Here is a 20,203-nt window from a genome sequence, read left to right as displayed (position 1 = left end):
GTCCTGCAGTCCCCTGTGCAGGGCTCAGACAGCATCTGTGGTCCAATGTTCCCACCACAAAGAAAAGACTACACTGACAGGTCTCTCAACATCATTCCTGCCTCTGATGCTCTGGAAAGATGGAAGAGTCAGCAGCTGTGAGAAAACAGAGTCAGGAAGTAGTTGAGTGCAGAAGCAAAGAAAGTCAATGACAGTTCTATTCCTCTGGCTAAGCGAGGAAAAGCAGAATGACCATGGCTTTGGAGAATATTTTAATCTTTTTATTAGAAGTGTTTCTAGTGCCTGAAAAGTGCTATGTTCCACTGGTGAGTTTTAATAGCTGGATATCACAGGCTAACAAACAAATCTTGAAAAAATTGTTATGAAAATCCAAATAACTATCATAGAAAAGCAATGCATCTCAATAGATAACAGATTTTACAGAGTTATTTCAAGGGGACTGGGCTACAAAGTCCATTAACAAAAGCATGTTTCTAATTTTATACCAAGTTGAAGAGGAAAGATTGATCCTTTGTGTGTGTATTCACAGACAGCAGAAAGATAATTGCTAAAAATTGGCCTTGGTTGGTTTCTCTTTTCAAGGCTTTCTGTAGATGCCTAGAAAACATGCAGAGTCTTCTATGAGGAGCTTGTGGCTATCTTACACTGAAAATAGAATTATTTGGGAATAATTCAGGGAAGAAGTGATATCACTCACAGGTACTCAAGCACCAAATTGATCACAGAAAGCTTTCACTTGGCTTCTATCCTCAGTAGTTAGGAGGCACGCAGGCATGTCTGGTCTCATCTTGTCCTAAGGAGCACTGCTGTCACCTGCCTGGGGCTCACCCACGCCCATTTCACAGGAGAGACTGGGGGCTTTGAAAGAAATGCCTCCTCTGCCAGCCTATCTTCAGCACAAAGCGTGGACCTGCCGGACCTGCCATTTTGTTTTCAGCGGCCTGCTAAGTGCACTGGGGCCTTTGGGCATCCCTTCCTTCCGATTAATTAAAATTTCAATTTGACCAATGATGCTTTGAGATGCATTCTAAGCAACAGGAATTCAGCTCATCAGAAACCTGCCTTTTTCATTCCCTCCTCACTGCATAAGTTTGCAAAATCACTCCCAGCCAGAAAATGACTTCACCCTGCTGCCTGAAAGGGGCCTTCATTGGTTCACTAGTGCAAGGAGAAAACTGAGCTCAGGCAAGGGAGATGCACGCACACATTCCTGGAAGGATCATTTTAGAACCAGTTTCAGAGCTGACTGTAATTCGAAAATGCCTCTGCCACTTAGACCCACGTGGAGATATGACTAGCCTTGTGAAATGTCATCAAGTAATGGAGGAGGGTTGTTGTGTTTTGCCAGCAGTGGAAGCGAGCACAGCCACTGCGGCTTCTGCGCTGGGAGAGGGAGGGTGGGGGCAATTTATTAGAAACAGCGTTAGAGAGGGTGCGATAAAAGCCAACATTCAAAGCCGTGGGCTATTGATTGCAAATCTGGCAGGGCTGCAGGCCGTTCTCGTTGCAGGCAGGGCATCGCAGGGCCCGGTAGGACTCCTTAAATCTGTTGGCCAGCATGGAGAACTTGCTGCCGTGGCACAGAGAACAGGTGGCACTGCCCGAGCCTCGGCAGTGAAAGCAGTTGTCATCTGGTAGCTCCCCTTCCTGCAAGAGACGGTCAGGGTTTAGTAACAGCAGCAGTTCAAGTTGATTGATCACATGCAGGTGAAAACACCACTGGGCTGGGCAGAGGCTGGCACAGAACAAGAGGAAAATGCTTCCCACAGACGGGATGAGGGGACTGGTCAGAGGCACGGAATAGTCACAGCGAGTTTATCAGAGAGGGTGCCCCTGGTGGACATCTCTCGGGCAGCATCCCCTGCCACCACGCCTCACGTCCCAAGACTTGACGCTTTTCATCGCCCTCATCACTATCATCTGACATGCAATTTCTGCATGTTCCGTGAGAGCAAAGATGCGGGCTTCCTCGTTGCCAAATACTAAGAATGCGCATTTGGAGCATGACTGGTAAGTGCCAGGCGCTGTTCTAAGAGCGTCTGTTCATATACCAATCCATCTAATTCCCCAACAATCCCCTGAGACAGTATAAGGGTTACCATCCCCATGCTACAGGTGGGAAAATGAGACACAGAAATTCAGTTATTCACCAACTGTCATGCAGCTTGAAGAAGAAGAAGAGGCTGTTTTTGATCTGAGGCAGCTGAGCACCAGAGTTTATGCTCCTATTAACTACTACACGGCCCCTCATTGTAGTTGTCTGAAGTAGACGCTAAAGACAGAAGGTTTTGTGAGACTAAGCGGATGAATGAAGTGATGGCACAATCCTTGGAAGCTTAGCTCTGATTTCTTGTGATACTTTCTCCTAATTCTCTTTGAGAACTGTCATAAGGCCCAGGATTCAGAGCTCTGCTCTGGAGTCAGGAGCCTGGGACTGAGGCCTGCCTCTAACATCAAGAATGCACTTTGCATAGTTCTCTTAATCTCTAAATCTCCATTTCTTTCCCTGTGAAATGGGAGTGATAATGCTTATCTCTCTGAGTATGGTAGCTAGAATATCACCTGAGAGAGTACAAAAAAAATACCATATTATGTGGCATATTAATGGGTTTTCCATGAGAGTTTGTTCACTTCTAAGCCTTGCTAATAAGTCTCCAGTCCTCCACTCCCACCCTACAGAAAAAGGCCCTTTGTCTACCGTTGTATTATTCTCCTAAAACATCTCAAGAAAATTGGCAATCTTTGGACTCTGTGCAAAGATCATACATAGACCTATAACCTTCCAAGAAATAAGGGACAATACTAAATCTATACAGGTGCATTTGGCATCAAATACTGTTCATTTACCTTCAAACCCATTCAATTTTTTTCCACCCCACAGTCACAACCCTAGTCCGACCTCTACCAGCTCCAGCAGGAATTCAGTGTGGACGCCTGCCTCCACTGTGGTGGCCATTCTCCCCACTAATGCCAATTTTACTAAGTTGCCTGCCATTGTGACTGCCACAGAGCACTCAAGAAACCTTTTAATGAACACTTGCCTCCCAGATAAACTTCAGATTAAAACCAAATTCCTCAGAGGATTTAAATGCTTAGTTACGTTTTTCAACACGCTCCTGTCCTTAGGTCTCTCTCCAGCTGGTCTCCAGAAACCTGTGCCCCTGCCAAACCCAGCCACTACCCATGTTCTCAGGTGTCAGTAAGTCTTGTCCACCCAACCTCTGGACAGGAGTCCTGCCCCAAGCACGGCAGGTCTCTCACTGTACTGAGAGCTCCAGGGGACTAGACAGGAAGCTCGCTGTGTGGTCCCTTTCACCATCACTTCCTGCACATCTAGTGTGGAGCCAGGAAAATATCAACTGTTCAGATATTTGCCAAATGAACAAGCAAAACAATGTTGTCTAGAGAATCCTTCCCTTTCTTAGTTCTAGGCACTTCTGACACAGCTGGAGTCCAGTGGGTGGCTCCACCCGGCTAACGGCTTTATTTTATAACCTAATAATAAAAATAATCTCTGAAAAGGGAGGCATTAGTTCTGCAAATAGCTCCGTGGTGCTGCACAGTGCCCAAGGAGGTATTATACTTTATTCATTCTAGATTTAGAGAATGGGAGTGTTTTCCAACTGAAGAAAACCTAAATCATGTCTGTGCACCCTTTTGTTAATATTTTATTGATTCTTGCCTTACTGATATTAACAATGCAGAAATGTGTTTCCTTCCCTTAAAGTATTCAAAATAAATTTATTTGCCAAAATGTTCTTAAAGCAAATTGCCACAGTCCATTTTTCTGCCAAATCCACACATTTTAATGTTTTAGACTTGATCCCAGAGAGAGTTTGATGGTACAAGTCAATGTTGTCAAAGAAAGTACAGTAAAATCCTAACATATTAGAATGCCAGGCCAAATAGTGAAAGATTAACAAAATGGCCTGGTGAGCTCGCTGTAGGGAACAAAACCAAACCATCAATCAAATTTTACCTGATTGTATATTGAGTTTCTTTAAAAAAAAAAAAAATTTTTTTTTCAGAGAGAAAGGAGAGGTAGAGAGAGAAAAAAATATTGATGAGAGAGTCATGGATTAGCTGCCTCCTCCATACCCACACTGGGGATTGAGCCTGTAAACTGTGAATGTGCCCAGACAGAGAATTGAACCATGACCTCCAGGTTCATAGGTCAACACTCAACTACTGAACCACACCAGCTGAGCACTGGAGTTTCTATCCTTAACTCGAATTGCCTCCCTTTCCAACTACTCACCTCAACATATTCATTTAATTATTTAATGATTCAATAAATCAAGTCTCTACTCTTGTCTCATTATTTTTTAAAATTCTTCTCAGAAAACAGTAAGAGGACTTAGAACATGGTTGTACAGCATAGTGCAGGTTATGAAACCAACAAACCTCTCAAACCACCTCCCACCAGCTCGATGACCAAGGAAAGGGGCCTGGGCTTTCACTGCAGGCTCAAAGCTTGTTAGCTTTGAAGAGGGTAACCAACGCCAATCCAGAAGCTGCTTAGCTAAGTGGTTATGATCATGAGATTGGCAGTCAGGTGGACCTGGGTTTGACTACTGACTCTGATGACCTCTGGTAAGTTACTTAACTTCTCTGAGCCTAGCTTCCCCAGTTTCAAAAGGTGATCACCAAAAATATCTACCTCACAGAGTCTTCGAGAGCATGACATGGACTCTGGCATGGAAAGCATTGGGCATGGTGCCAGGCTATCATGGGCCCTCAATAAACTGTAGCTATTATTACTATTATTTGTTTCTTATTATTATTTCAAAGGCAAGCCCAGATGAAGCATAAAAGAGCCTAGATGATCTGTGGTTTCAAATCCACTGAACCCAGGGCCAGGTTTCCTTCCCTCCATGTTTCACGGTGGCTCAACTCAATTATCCCTCTCCTTACTCTTAGAGTTATTACAGAGGTGCAGCATGGCCTGGCATTAGCCTTTCCCTGCCCTTTCATCAATGTCCCCACTGCTTCCCTTGGTTGGGAGGGGCTCTTTGGTGTTCTTTGACCCTTTTCTAGAATAATCTTGTCTGGGCATTTACTGCATGAGGGATTGGGCAAACAAATAGCCATTTAAAACACAGTTTTAAGGACAGGCCAAGTGAAGTATAACCTTGCACAGCAGTTTTGTGCTACACACCTCTGTGCTGGTTTATGGCATTCCAGCTAAGAAACGTGGCTCTCTCCGTACTGAATTGAAAGGCAATTGTCATGTTGGGCCTGTTGTTGCTTTTGCATTCAGGGCTGCAGTGGGACCTATATGCTAGCTTTTCTGGCTCTCTTCTGAAAATATATGCCCCTACAAGTGGTAATATGGTGTGAAAAAGAATAGAATGGGTGTCACAGTGGGGAGGGAATGCCTTGGATGGCAACATCTGGCTGTCTGCCTACTGCTGTGCCAAATTCTGAGTAGGGTTATCTAGAGAAGGCAGAGGCAGAACACTTGGTTCCAAATGCCAATCTTCTTTCCACAAACAATTACTATTTATTGAGCACTTATAATATGCCAGGCTCTATCATGGGAGGCAATGGAACTATTGTGTTACACCAATATACAAATAGGCCCTGCCCTCATGGAGACTAAATCTTATGTGTGAGAACAAACATTAACCAAATAAGTATTAGACTGCAATTGTGAGGAGGAGTGTGAACTGCCCTGAGGGGTCCCTTCTTGAGAATTTATCCTCATGGATGACAGGGAGGCCGCTCTGAGGAAGGGATGTCTCCGCGCAAATCAGGGGCTGAGGAAAAGGTGTCAGGGAATCTGGAGATTATCTAAGGTCCAGTGAAGTTGCCTCTAGTAAGAAAAAGCAAAGAACACATGATAGGCAGTGTTTCTGGGATGGAGAGAATGAGGAGAGATGTGGTAAGAGATGAGGCTGAAGAGACCAAGAGTGGCCAGGCACACAGTACTTTCTAGAACAAGTGAGGAGCTTGGGTTTTATCCCAAGTGAAGAGAAGCCATTGAAAGTTTGGGGTGGGGGAAGGGGGATGATGAAGGGATGACACAATCAGATTTGTATTTTAAAAATCTCTCACTGATTGATCAGATTAGAAAGAGACACGAGAGGTTGTGAGCAGAACTTTTAATAAGAGGCTTTTGATAAAAGTCTGGTCTGGTCATGACCCTCTTGTTCCTGTCCCCTAAGCCTCCAAGGTGGGGACATCACTCAGGAGCAAGGAAGCCAACAAGTGGAAGGTGAGAGTGTGCCCTAGAGAAAGCTTCAAGTCCCAAGAGATAGAATGTAAAGAGGAAAAAAATTCACTTCTGCTGCCACTCAAGCTTTTACTCTCTTAGCTTAATTTCATCAAAATTGCTTTTCCCAACTCGCCCCACCTTAAGAACTAGTGAATACTATCAGTCTTTCACCCCCTTCTTAGCATGTCTGAGCAATGGTTTTCAAGGCGGGGAGCTATTTATATTTTTACCTAAAGGTGGCAAGAAGTTAGCTTTAGTAATATTTTCAAAAGAAATTGTTATCCTAATTTTTAATAAACTAGTTGACAGGTGCCCTTACGAAGATTGGCAGTCACTATAAAAATGTACCCAAGGGACCCTGGAATAAGCATGATGTAAAGGGACCCCACTTTATGTAAAGAGGCAATGGTGTTCCGGCTCATTCATTCACTTTCCACATTTTGCAATTTACTTGTGCCTGGCCTAGTGGGTTTACAAATTATACTGTTAGTTTTTACTAAACTCATCTCTACAAAATCTAAGGAACTGCAGCTTTATTAAGTTTCTTCAAGGAAACTGTGGGTTGAGGACCCCAATAATAGGAGCACAAGAGAACCCATAAGAAAAGGGCAGAGCTAATTTTTAGAGCAAGATGTTCTAAGCCACATTGCAAAGTGAAAACAACAGATACCTAATCAGATCTCAAAAGAAGCCATCCAAAAAATTAAAATGAGGAGTGTTTGAAATATGGGCTTACCACTATTACTGCTAACAATGTACCATTAAAATGCAATAAAATCCATAACATCTTTAGTATTTAAACATCGTATGTAGTCATATTTGAAAGTTTTACTGAAGCAGTGCACAACCAAGACCATTTGGAGACCACTGCAGTAGGGCCCTCCCGGGGGGACAGTGACCTGCTGACGCACCTGGGGGTACTGGTTGTGGGGGAACGTGCTTTCTGTCTCCGCCAAAGGCCCGTTGTTCTGGTCGCTATCTCCATAGATTTCCTCTTTGGTCATCAGAGCCTCTTCCTCGATCTCCTCTTCCTTCTGGAGAATTTTCCTCATGAAATCTCTCTTGTCCATTGGGGTTCGAATGATTTTCAGGTTATTCGTGTAGATGATTATCTTTCCAAAATCTATAATAGGTGGGGACTAGAGAAATGGAGAATGAGCATGGAACCTCCACCAACAGTCACCAAATAAATACAGGGCTGCAGAACCTGCTCGCTGTCCCAGGAAATAGGACAGGAGGAACTTCTGCTCTTCTGCACTTGTGACCCCATCAGACCACAAGTCTCCAGTTCATTCCCTAGTTTGTTTGCTTTCTCTGTAAACCATGGCAACCATCTTCCTTCTTCCTGTTGATGGTAGCCAACCAAAGCTACACTAGTCATATAACTAGAGTGTTGGACTCTGCAGGGTTAGGGTCCAAAGTGCCTATTCCAACCACATACCAGAGCAGCTGATGTAGGGCCAGGCATAATGAGGGCTTAAAAAACACAAAGGAATGCTTTTTTTAAAATGTCACTCAAACTTGTTTCTTTGCATAAGTAATAATAGCATATACAATTTATTGAGCATTTACTGTTGTTATTATGATGTCAGACATTGTGCTAAGCATTTTACAAACATTACCTCACTTCTCCCCTGAACATCCCTATGAGGTAGATCTATGGTTTCCACATTCTGCAGATTAAGGGACCAAGCCTCAGGGGGGTTAAGTGTGTCTCAAGGTCACAAAGTTACTCAGGGTCTTGGCTGGAATTCAAATCCAACTCTGTCTCGCTCTAAATCCAAATTCTTAGCACCTACACTACACCATTCACAATCACTTTCCCAAGATCATTATATTTTTATATATTAACATAATATATATATATATATATATATATATATATATATATATATGTATGTATATTCTGTTGTAACTTGTTTCTGTTCTTTGTCTATGAAAATCTTTTTATGTCAATAAATATACTTCAACAGCATCATTTTCAATAGCTCCTGCTCCCTTGCTGGATTTCTCATGTGTGCCTTAACCATCTGCTGAGGAATCATCTGGGCAGTAGAGAAGCAGGGGAGTAAATGTTTAGGGGTTACTCAGCTAAGAACACACATTTCTTCCCAGAGCTAGGACAGCTCGCAGGGAAACACTGGATCTCAATCCCACTGTTCACCAACTGTGAGATAAAGGAGAGTCATTTGGCCTCCCAGCGCCTCGGTGTGCCATCTGTAAATGGGCTGCCATCTCGTTGGCATGCACTAACCACCAGAGACCAATTCATTCTTAAAACACAGACATGCTTCTACACTGGCTGGTAAGCAGGTGCTGTCCTGACACTCTGGGCGCTCTCCTGCTACTCCAGCCTCTCTCCAGCCAGTCATATAAAAGTTGACTTAAGACCATGCCCTCAATTCTTCACTGGCTTCCGGATCTATTAAGCAATTAAATATTTGTACACTCTTCCCTGAGGCTAATTATGTCCTCTTCCAGGGATGGCGGTCCTATAAAGAAGATATAAAACAGGGATTGCAAACACTGAAGATACCATGCAGAGGGTAGGCACTGCTACTGCTGTTGTTATTAAGAACTGTTCCTTTGGTCATTAGCGCATGTGCCATCATGCTACACAACCGCATGCTTCGGTGGGAAATGTTCTGTCCTGCCTTTGCAGAACTGCATCACCCAGTCTGTTAGATGCTCCACTGAAGCAGTCTCAATCTGGCTTGGGCCGGGGTCCAATATTCAGGTCCCCTTCCTTGAAACATCCACGGGGCTTAATTATTCATGAAGCCACAAGCTTCCTACCCGGCCTGGTTTCCCTCCCTCTCTTCTAGGGATCGTGTGGCAGCTTCCATTTCCTACCGCTTGGTGCGCGTGGGGTTCCTGTTTCGCACTCTGGACTATCAGCTTCTGAGCATCAGCAGATAAAGATGGTGGCACTTTTGGAAGGTTCCATTTCCACTTCCAGTAATAGCCCCAGAGGCTCGGTTACGAGGGAGCTTTCTTCGCATCTACGGTTGGTTTCTTTTTTTCCAGGCAAAACTCTCAATATACTGAAAAAACTCTGCAGCCCTCTGGTTCGACCCACCACCTGCCTCTCAGCTGGTCAGTATCTGAGGCAGCCAGGACAGTCCATTTATGTTTAATGTATTCCAAAGGTGGACGGTCCCAAATCACCCTGAAGGTGTGTTTAAGTTTCAGGCACCCTGACAGCCAAGCTCTTCCTGGTGTCTAAGGAACGGCTCCGGGTGTAACTAAACTTCACATGATCTGGTTGCATCCGATGGCCTGTGAGGAACACCTGCTCGTACATTATAGAGGGCCGGGATGGAGCCAGGAATTTTATGTTTCCTCCCACAGTGCCCAGAATGGTAATCTATGTGATTGAGCCTCATAAATATCCCAATATCAATGGCAGTGTCTGAGGCTGCTATTCAGTCACCATGTCACCTCACCGCTCCTCTGGGTTTAAACACATCACCGGGTAGGAGAAAGGCAATGGCCTCTGGGGGCAGGCAGACCTGAATTTAAATTGTATCCAAATGTTATTAGACAGCTGTGTGAGATGTACCACTTATTGAGCCCCTATGAACTTCTTTCTTTTTTTTTTTTTTTTCCAATTTGTCAAATTCTTTCTCATAGAATTGTGGTAAGGCTGAATTTACGTATTCTGTACAAAGTGGGTGTTCAGGGGATGTTACTTCTCTTCCTTCCCCTTCCATTTTTTATGGACCTTATAAGCTTTGGCCAGTTTTAATTCCTTAAAATATTTTATTGTTTATAACCACTTTCTCTATCTACCACATAAAATTTTTAAAAGTCTCAATGTTTCTTTCATAAGAACCTGGTCATTATAGCAGTGGTAGGTAACATTTACAGAGCATATATAATGTGCCAGGCACAATGCCAAGGGCTTCTTATCTGTTATCTCTCTTTAATCACAACACTCTTTGGAAGCAGGAAGCAGGTACTTTTATTACCCCCATATCATAGATTATGACGTTGAAGCTCAGCTAGTTTAAGTGGCTTTGCCCAAGCTCACACGGGTAAGTGGGTAGAATGGACATTATGCCCAAGTTTAACTGACATCAGAGCCCTTGTTTATTTAAACACACACACACACACATTATTTTTGATGTGGTAAATAAACATAACATAAAATTTACCCATTTTCACCATTTCTAAGTGAACAGTTCAGTGGCTTTAAGTACTTTCACACTGTGGTGTTAATTATCACCATCATCAATCTCCAGAACTTCTCCTTTGTCCCAAACTGAAACTCTGTACCCGTTAAACAATAACTCCTCCTTCTCTCTCTGCCCTCCCCCACTCCCCCCCCCCCAACCTCTGACAACCACCACTATCCTTTCTATCTCTATAAATCTGACTACTCATATAAGTGGAATCATATGATTGTCCTTTTGTGACTTATTTCACTTAGCACAATGTCTTCTGATTCCGTCCATGTTGTAGCACGTGTCAGGATTTCCTTCCTTTTTAAAGATTAAATAATATTCTATTGTGTGCGTATATACAACATTTTGACTGTCCATTCACCTATTGATGGACATCTGGGTTGTTTTCATCTTTGGGCAGTTGTGGAAAAAGCTGCTATAAACCTGGGTATACAGATATCTGTTCAAGTTCAAAGCCTCTGTTTTTAATTACTGTGTTTAACTACTACCTAATGTTGCCTCACAGCCAGTATTTACTAGGAGTTATTTTACAATTGGGTTCACTATTGAAAATTCATGACTTCCCAGCTCTCGTTTTCCTTACTTTTCATAAACACCACATTGACAACCTGTTCAGTGGATGCAGGTGCATGAATCCATCCTAATCCCTCTTACATGGAAAGGCTGGCAAGACTGGGATGTGGCATGTGATCAGGCAACATAAAAAACAAGGATAACTAAACCAGACACGAATCTAACCCTGAACATGGCCTCTAGAATCTGGTGTTTAATCTACCGTGCTGTGTATGGCTTTATAAACCCATGTCTAATCATACATGAATTTATATGAATGCCAAGTTTGGTATACTGACTTAAGAAGGTCAACAGTTCAGTACTATCTACTATGGCCTTGTATAAGGTATTGAATAAACTACATATTTGTAAATTCTAAACCTATAAATAAGATTTAGGTAAAATGAGGTACTATAAGTACAAGACAGCTATGTACCTAGGACATAATAAGCATTCAGTAAATGGTACCAATATTATTATCATCAACATTATTAGTAGTGATTTTCTTCGCTAAAAAGGAATATTCCATAGGGAAAAGAGTATGGGGAATCAGAAGACCTGGGTTCTTACTCTGACTCTGCACCTGTGACCATATTGGCTGAGTCCCTTAACAATGTGGCACTCGGTGTTCCTCATCTGCAAAATGGGAATGGTCACACTTGGCCTTCCTCCTCAAGATTGTCATGAAGATCTAATGTGATAGTACGTGATAGTGCTCTATGATGCAGAAGCCACTCCAGAAACACGAGGGGCTGTTCCTTCCAGCCCCCTTTCAGACCAAAAAGAAACCAGTACTCTGATAAATGTGGACATGCCCATAATTACACTCTTATCAGTGCTAGCAAGGCCAATACATTTGTCTGCTATAGATGTAGTGTTTGTTCCCTCAGGAAACTAATAAAAATGATTAGAGAGTAATTATCTGAAATTCACACTTTAAAGAGGAGTATAAATCCTACTCATAAACGGTATTGCTTAATAACCTGTATTTGCTCTTTTTTAAGAAACACACTCATAGTCCCAGTGGCAAAGAACATATCCACATCTCCTGTGAGATTCTGGAAATCAGTGACTACCTTTCCAGGCTCGTCTAACTTAAAAAGAAAACCATGCCTGGGCTTTTGATTATCCATGCTACTGGAGAAGACCACTGACATTCACAAATAAAATACATGTTTCAAATGAACTATTAGCTCACACTTCTTCCCCGGTGTAACATCTCCTCTGGTTGATTTGCTCTTCACCATCTCTTCCCAGGACTCCACCTACCCAGTGTTCATGCTAATGAGCAATGAAAGGGCAACACACATAAACTAACAGACAGACAGACATTGTTTGAAAACAGGCAGCACGAGGGAGATGGGGAGAAAAAAAAACAAGTAATGGATAAACCACATGCTGAATAACTGCCTGGAGTAAAATGAACACTTCCAAACACTTAGCTCTTCCAGGAAACAAGACGACCAGTTGCTGCATCATTTTCTAAAACAGCAGTCGGGCAACCTGAAAACCACAGCACCTCTATGTAATTTCCTTACTGAGTTAACCCAGCCAAAGACCCGGTGCAATTCTTTTTTTCTTACCCTGGATGGAATTTGAATACTATCGTGCTTGTTACAATTTCCAGTGACTAATCCACAAGCTTGCTATTGTTTTCCCAGAAATATTATCCTAAGAGGGACTTCCCATTTGGTGCACCTATAGCCCTGGCTAGTATAATACAAATTTGAAGCGTTCAAGTGCTTCTCTAAACTCACTTTAGTCCTTAACACTTATACCCCACACACAATACCCACCTTATGGTCATTTGCCTTGAAATCGTTGAAGAAAGGCTGGCTGCCCGCCAACGTGTAGGCATTGCCCTCTCTGAACACACTGATCCTTTGAGCAGTCAGCTTAGGGGAGTAGGACCTGGGCTTGGGGGCTTCCCCAGACCCGTAAACACCATCCATGGGTTCCAGGGACTCTTGGAGAAAACTGTGAGGGTATTCCTCCTTTGGCGATTCTAATTCCTGCCCATCTTCGAACACCTGCTTCAGCACTCGGCCGCTGTAGGAGGAAGAGATTTTGAATCGGACCTTCCGGGGCTTGCCGTCACTCTTCTGGTTCAGCTTCTTCTCAGGGTCCTCCATCAGCGGACACGTCCCTCTGTGGTTTCCAGGCCTCAGTGCAGCCAGTGGAACTCGGAGCTCTGAGAAAAAGGCACTTTGTTTTCTCTCCTCCTGCACATAATTAATTCAAGTCGCTGCTGGGATATACTCAGTTTACAGCAACGGACACCCACACATTAAATATTGATAGACCCCCATGCAAAGGCAGGCGATTGCGGGTTTATGGAGTGAAGGGAGCATAAGACAAGATTGGGTCCCTTCTGAATCCCAAACTCACCCAGAAATTCACTCCAACCCTGGCTTTTCCTAACCTGAGTAAGTTTATTGAGACTGAACAAGTGCCAGTTCAATAAGGATCAATAACTCAATGAGTTAGCAAATGTCTTGTTATTCTTAACAACAGTCATGACCTAATAAGCATTTAATAAGTGCCAGAGATTTTTACATACATTAGCTTACTTCGCCCTCACAATAACTCTACAGTATATGTATTACTGTCCCTTATTTACAGAGGGGAAAGTGGGGCTCAGAGCAGTTTCCCCATTTATCTGCTGGATGACAGCTAAGCAAGTAAAGGGCAGGGATTTGAACTCAGTTCTAGCTGACTCCAAAACCCATGGCCAGTCCACCAAGTCAAAGGTTTTCCAGTTGTGTCTCATGGAATCTTAGACAAGAGGGAGCCACGGGTTCTGGACTCTGCGCCTCCTGCCTCTGTGTTAACCAGCGAAGTTCCACTTTATGTCTATTTTATATAGGCAGTTTATTGCACATTGATTATACTTCAATAAAGTTTTTCTTTTCTTAAGACAAAATAAAATTTTTCTTTGCAAGCATAGCGCTAGGCACCACTGCATACTGCAGACAACACCTGGTAAATGCCCAACAATGTGAGACTATCATTGGAATGACTATTAGAGAAGCATGAAACATGGTTTCCTGCAATCTGGTTTAGGAAACAGACCCAACACAAATAAAATAGCCTCCTGCTTAGGGAAAGAAGCAAGCAGCTCACTGCTGACTCCCAGCATAGCTATTCTGGGAAGAAAGTGGCCCCTGAGGGGAAAAGGATGGAAGAAGAAGTATTATAAAGGAAAGGGCCCTTGGGTGGGGTCTGAAAGGATGGGTTGAAGAGCTGGGATGGTTTTGCTAATGATATCATTTACTGTAGTGTCCAAACTGACTTCTCAAACTCCTGTGGCCACTCCTAGGAATTCTATCACCACTCCTTTCATGGGTAGCCCAGTACCCTAGGCCTAGGTCAAGTCTCCACGGCTTTTGTTTCCAAAGTTGCAGCCTCCTAATGACTTTCCTACCCATCCGCAAGTCCACTCTCCACCCTGAGGCAAGAGCAGGTTCCAAAACACAACTCTGTGAATGTCAGTCTCCTGCATAACAAGTCCTAACCCCTCCTTTCAGCGGGCAAGGTTCCTCAAAACCTAAACCCTACCTTCCTTTCCAGCCTGGTCCTCTTCACTCTTCCAAGTGCCTGGAATTGGAGTTCCGGGCACACGGACAAGCTCATCTGTTTCTCAAAACCACCAGTTTCTGTCTTTTATACAGTACTGACTTCTCATTGGAATGTCAAACTTCCCCTTGAAGTCACAACCTAAATGTCACCACTTCTGGGAAGCCTGCCTCCCTGCCTCAGGGAGCTGACTCTACCACCAACCAGTGCTTGTTGTTTTCTTTACCATTCTTTGTGGTTCCCTCCCCCTACCTGTGACCCACTAGGCTGAGAGCTGCGTAGAGTCAGAAGTTGTCTTTACCATTTCTCTATCCCCAGTGTTTATCAAAGCACCTGATACATAGTAGAAATCAGGTAAGAATTGTTGAATGGATGACTTCTAGGCGAGCGAAATAAAATAAAACTTTTGGAAGAGGAGTTACACATAATTTGTGGACAATAGTGAAGAGGTAAGATCAGAAAGTTGTCAGGAAAAAGATCTATATTTCTACTAAATAGGAGGGGTTTCACTATGATAAAACCCCGGTACAATCAATACAAGAAATGGGTTAAATACACACACATACACACACACACACACACACACACACACACACACACACACACAGAAGCAGCATCTCTTAAAAAAACTAAAAACACAAAGGTATGCTCTTCATAACATCAGAAGCAAGGCCAGCCCTGATGTACCAAGAATGCTTTACAGGAGACTGGAACCTGTATCCCTCAGCGCTTAGGACAACCAAGTGGGCCCCAAGGCTCCCAGGCAGTCAGTCACCTGTGATTGCATCAGCTTTACGTGATTATTCCAGTGTAGAGAACAAATATCATTATTTTCTATGTATGCCATGCCATGAAAAAGATTGGGAAGCCCTAAAAAAGAGAATATTTTCCTCTATTCATACCAGAAACTGGTATGAATAAATGACCAATAATCTATCTTCATCTGGAAGGATCAGTGAGCTGACTTCCATTCACAGCTACCTGTCAAACAGGCATTTTCAATTGCCCAAGAAATGAAAACCATTAACAAAGGTAGCCTTTCAGAAGAGTAGACTTCAACCAGAGCCTGTGCACTGATGCATTCGCACAATCATGCTCCTGCCACCTTGAAAATTGTTATGTTAAAATTAACTTAGAAATATCGACACAATTGAATTAAACGGGTTCCTGACTATGAAAAAAGAATCATCTAATTATCTGAAGAAAGCAAACACTGGAAATGAGATTTCCAAGTAACATTTGTCCTATAGTTGTTTGTTTATTTGTTTTTAAATATATTTTATTGATTTTTTGACAGAGAGGAAGGGAGAGGGAGAGTTAGAAACATCAATGAGAGAGAAACATAGATCAGCTGCCTCCTGCACACCCCCTAATGGGGATGTGTCGGAAACCAAGGTACATGCCCTTGACTGGAATCAAACCTGGGATCCTTGAGTCCATAGGCCAACGCTCTATTCACTGAGCCAAAACTATTTCTATAGTGTTTTTAGGCCTTGTTCTACAGTTTTATGTTCACAACAGACTCTGAGTGAGCAAGACCAAAATCACGAAAGGTTCTGAAAGAATCATACTTCTTGATAGTTTTTAGATGTTAGTGTTTTCAGAATAGTTCCAAAAGGAGGACATAATTGGTAAATTGAAAGCATTTCTGGTAGCACGATGAAAAGCCTTAAAAATGTTTATTCCTTGAACCTGCATAAATCGGAAAAAATAATGTCAAAACATTGACATTGATTGAAATGGGTGAAAGTGTTAGGGGCAGAAAGAGAATATTGGGGACTAGTTACAATTATAAAAAATATTAATCATGCTTTGTTAATAACTGTGATGGGTCTGTTCTCCTTAGAGAAAGCACATTCTAACCTGGCTGGGAGTTGTACGCCCTGGGACATGGAAGCCAAAGTCAGAATGCAGTCCAGACTCCTGACCCGAGAACTGCATAACGTTATGGAGAGATTTATTAATACAACCTCGTGGCTGAAACAATATAGTCCCTAGTCCCGGAGGCACCTGCCCTTTGCAACCCCCAGCCTCTATTGCTTGTAATTTGGTCCCAGGGTGCCCAGAAGAGCTGCTCTCTGACCCCTGCCAGCCCACATAACTTGTAACCTGTAATGCTTATCCTGTCCCTGCTTCCCCATGCCTGTAATTCCTACTTTCCCGTAGAATCTTTGCCCTTCTACCCAATATAAGCAGCTGGCTTAAAGGGAGAGGCAGAGCAGATTATTATGGATGACCTGCTGCTCTCCCACACTGCCAGCATTACTGAAATAAACGCTCATATAGGATTCAATCCTTTCTCTCCTTAATTGGCTAAAGTGGTGACAGGCAGCCCGGACCTCTTGGTTGTCCAGTTACAAAAGATACTGAATTTTTTTCTTTCTCAGTTTATTATATTTTTAATTGTCTATGATAAGCTTATCTTACTTTGATAATCAAGAAAAGAATAAATGAAAAAAAACTTATCTCTTTCAACCCAATTATTTCTCGTAAGGAGATTTTTCTTTTTCAATTTTAAGAGTTTGAACAAAAATAAGTTCCAATTGGGCACCACCAAACCAGAGGTGGTTAGGAGTGCTCTGTCAGAGAGCTGAGAGAGAGACTTTTACGGAGAAAAAGTGAGGAAATTACCGATTGGCTGTAATTTAAAGCCTAGTTGGTTGTTTGTGATGGGTTACTCTTAGCATTTTGATTTTGTAACCATGAAATACCTAGAGACCTAGATTTGGGTTTGCCAAAATAAAAACATTAAGATTTTGGTAGATCACCATGGTGTTAGAGCCACATCAGTTTAATGGCCTCTTTGTTTAATTAATTTAATAACGCTCCCCCCTTTTTTGGTCAACCTCTCCTTCATGCGAGATGGTCCAAAATTTTGGTATTAGTGCCACTCTCAGTCACCATCAGAGTGAAAGTGTTCTTGTCTCATTGGGAAATGCGTAGGGTATGATGTCAAATCCGTGGAAAAATTGTTCTTGCTGTTCAACTCATTGTTAAAGTTATTTCTGTTACTCCAAGTGCAGTGAGACCACCTAATGTACTGCTGATGGTTGCAAAAAATGCACTTGAAACCTCTGAAAGAATACAGCATACTAGGGAGACTACAGTAACTATTAGGGGGAGAATGCCAAGAGACTTAAGGATACTCCTTAGCCAGGGCCCCCCCAGGAACCAAACCAAATAAGCAAATAATCAAAAAAATGTAAAAAACAATTTTAAAAGTGCCTGACACAGTGTCAACTCTGTCCATTTATAAACTTTTATATTACTTGCATCCAGTTAATTTCCTTGTTTTTTGTTTGTTTGTTTGTTTTATTAATCCTCACCCAATGATATTTTCCCATTGATTCTTAGAAAGAATGAAGAGTGAGGGAAAGAGAGAGAGAAGCATTGATGTGAGAGAAACACAACAATTAGTTGCCTCCTGTACAAGCCCCAACCAGGGCCTGGACTAAGGAGGAAGGAGCCTGCAACCTAGGTATGTGCTCTTGACTTGAATACAAACTGGGAATCTTTGACCCAAAAGCCAATGCTGTATCTGCTGAGCAAAACCGGCTAGAGCTCCTTGTTCTTAACAATTCTTTTTAGATTACTAATGTAAATCTGTGAAACATTAAACAGCTAACCATTATTTTAAGTTATTTATTTATTTATTTATTTGTTGACAAATTCAATAACAGAGGTATCATGAACTTATTTGACTTTTAATAAACCTGAGTAGAATAAAAGCATTACATTTAAAGCTATTAACTCTAACAACATGCCTATTTTAATTAAACCAACAAGCTTAAACTAGCTTTTATTTACCAACTAGATGCCCGGTGCACCAGTGGGGTCCCTTGGCCTGGCCTGTGGAATCGGGCCAAAACTGGCTCTCTGATATCCCCTGAGGGGTCCCAGATTGCAAGTGGGTGCAGTTCAGGCCGAGGGATCCCACCAGTGCACATTTGGAGTTGGGAGGGATGTGAGAGGTTGGCCAGCTGGGGAGAGACCGAGGGAGGGCTCCAGGGTGTGTCTCGCTCATTCCTGATTGACCTGACCCAGCAACAAGCTAACCTACTGGTTAGAGCGCATGTGTCAAACACAAGGCCCGCGGGCCAAATCCAGCCCGCCAGGCCTTGCAATGTGGCCCGCACCGCGCTGTTATCACTGCACTCCGCTGTCAGTTTATGACATTGTCAGTTTATGACTGTTCAGTGAACCATTCGGCCCGCGATTTAGGCTGGATTTTAGATTTTGGCCCCTTCTCTGATTGAGTTCGACACCCCTAGGTTAGAGCATCTTCCTCTGGTGGTCAGTGCATGTCATAGAGAGTGGTTGAATGGCCTTAGCATATCATTAGCATATTATGCTTTGATTGGTTGAATGGCTGACTGGACAACCAGACACTTAGCATATTAGGCTATTATTATATAGGATGACTTATCCTAGATCACATGAACTTGAAAAACAGTTGGGTTAGTTTACATATTTCTAAGATTTTATTTGATTTATGTATTAATACATTGCTTGTTTGTCTTGAAGCCAATTAAATAGAGCTCTTTACACATTAATTTTGGCAATACCACCTGGAGGTAGAAAATATCACACATCTATAAAATACATACACAGACATCCATAAACATATACACAGGAGCAGAGATCTTACAGCTTTTGTTTTTACACTTTAGCAAAGAGACAGGTGTGCTAACACAGAACTCGTTAATAGAAAAACAGTTTTATCCCAATTGCATTTCTGGCAGATAGAACAAGTTAAGACAGCTAAAGCTTCTAGCAACATTTGTAGGGAAATTTTTTAAGGTTTTTCATTCACCTAATTTTCAAATAGCTTCTTATTGTCTTCTTTTTGTGATCAGAACTATCCCTGAAGTTTGCATTTCAAGAAATGGCTCTGTGTTCCTAGAGAAGACCAGGTAGGACATTTGCATCTCAAAGGCACAGAGAAAGGATATAATCTCTCCAAGAAGGACTCCCCACCACCACCCTGAAATCCAGGTCTACAGTATTTGCTAGCCTTTGAGATGAACAGAGGAGATTTGGAAATTACTAAAAAGAATAGGTGAGCTCTGGATTCTTTCTAGAGTCAAATTTGTTTTTATAAAGACTCGATTTGTAAGCCAAGTGTAATTGCTTTTAATTTCTTGAAGAATTGGTTTGCAGACTGAATGACATCAAGAGGCTGACCCAGCCATCCATCTACAATTGTCCTCAGTTTGCTTCTTTATACCAGGGAGATCTTCAACTAACGGAAATCAAAAAAGGGTCAAAGATATGGTGCTGGAGGGAGACTAGACTATGGGTGGTAAGCACACAATGCAATATTTACATGATATGTTATAGAACTATACATTTTTAACTTATTCTGTGTTATTAACCAATGTCAGCCTAATAAATTTAATTTTTTAAAAAGATTCCTATGATCTAGATTTACAGCTGCATTTCTTTAGAATGTTTTAATAAAGCCTTCCATAATGGCTTCAGAATGTTTTTCTTTCCCTCTAGGTACCCAGTTTTATTTTAGCTTAAGGGAGAAGGTTTTAAAAAGAAGCTCCTATCAGGCTCTGAATATCAGCATCCAATGTGACCAACATCTGACCAGAGAGCTACTTGAAAAAAATATATATTTTTTCCAATATCTTGTCAGGTTTCACCGGGACAAACAGTAAACATT

At 42.3% G+C, this 20,203-nt stretch overlaps 1 protein-coding gene across 5 annotated transcripts in view; it reads right to left on the bottom strand.

Moving 5' to 3' along the window:
* Positions 1-240: 240 nt before the first annotated feature.
* Positions 241-20,203, bottom strand: part of GRXCR2 (glutaredoxin and cysteine rich domain containing 2) — a 166,839-nt gene continuing 146,876 nt past the window's right edge. For all 5 annotated transcript variants that reach the window (XM_084883174.1, XM_084883176.1, XM_084883177.1 and 2 more), the window contains 3 exons: positions 12,753-13,147; positions 7,129-7,356; positions 241-1,647 (listed from right to left, as the gene is read on the bottom strand). In XM_084883174.1, the coding sequence (XP_084739300.1) occupies positions 1,465-1,647; positions 7,129-7,356; positions 12,753-13,147 (806 nt within the window). In that variant the 3' untranslated portion in view covers positions 241-1,464. The remainder of the gene's footprint in view (positions 1,648-7,128; positions 7,357-12,752; positions 13,148-20,203) is intronic.

This window comes from Pipistrellus hanaki, assembly GCF_964339955.1.
Source record: "Pipistrellus hanaki genome assembly, chromosome: 5".
Classification (NCBI taxonomy): Eukaryota; Metazoa; Chordata; class Mammalia; order Chiroptera; family Vespertilionidae; genus Pipistrellus; species Pipistrellus hanaki.
Note: the sequence above shows the minus strand (reverse complement) of the source record. Positions and strands in the feature narration are given on the sequence as shown.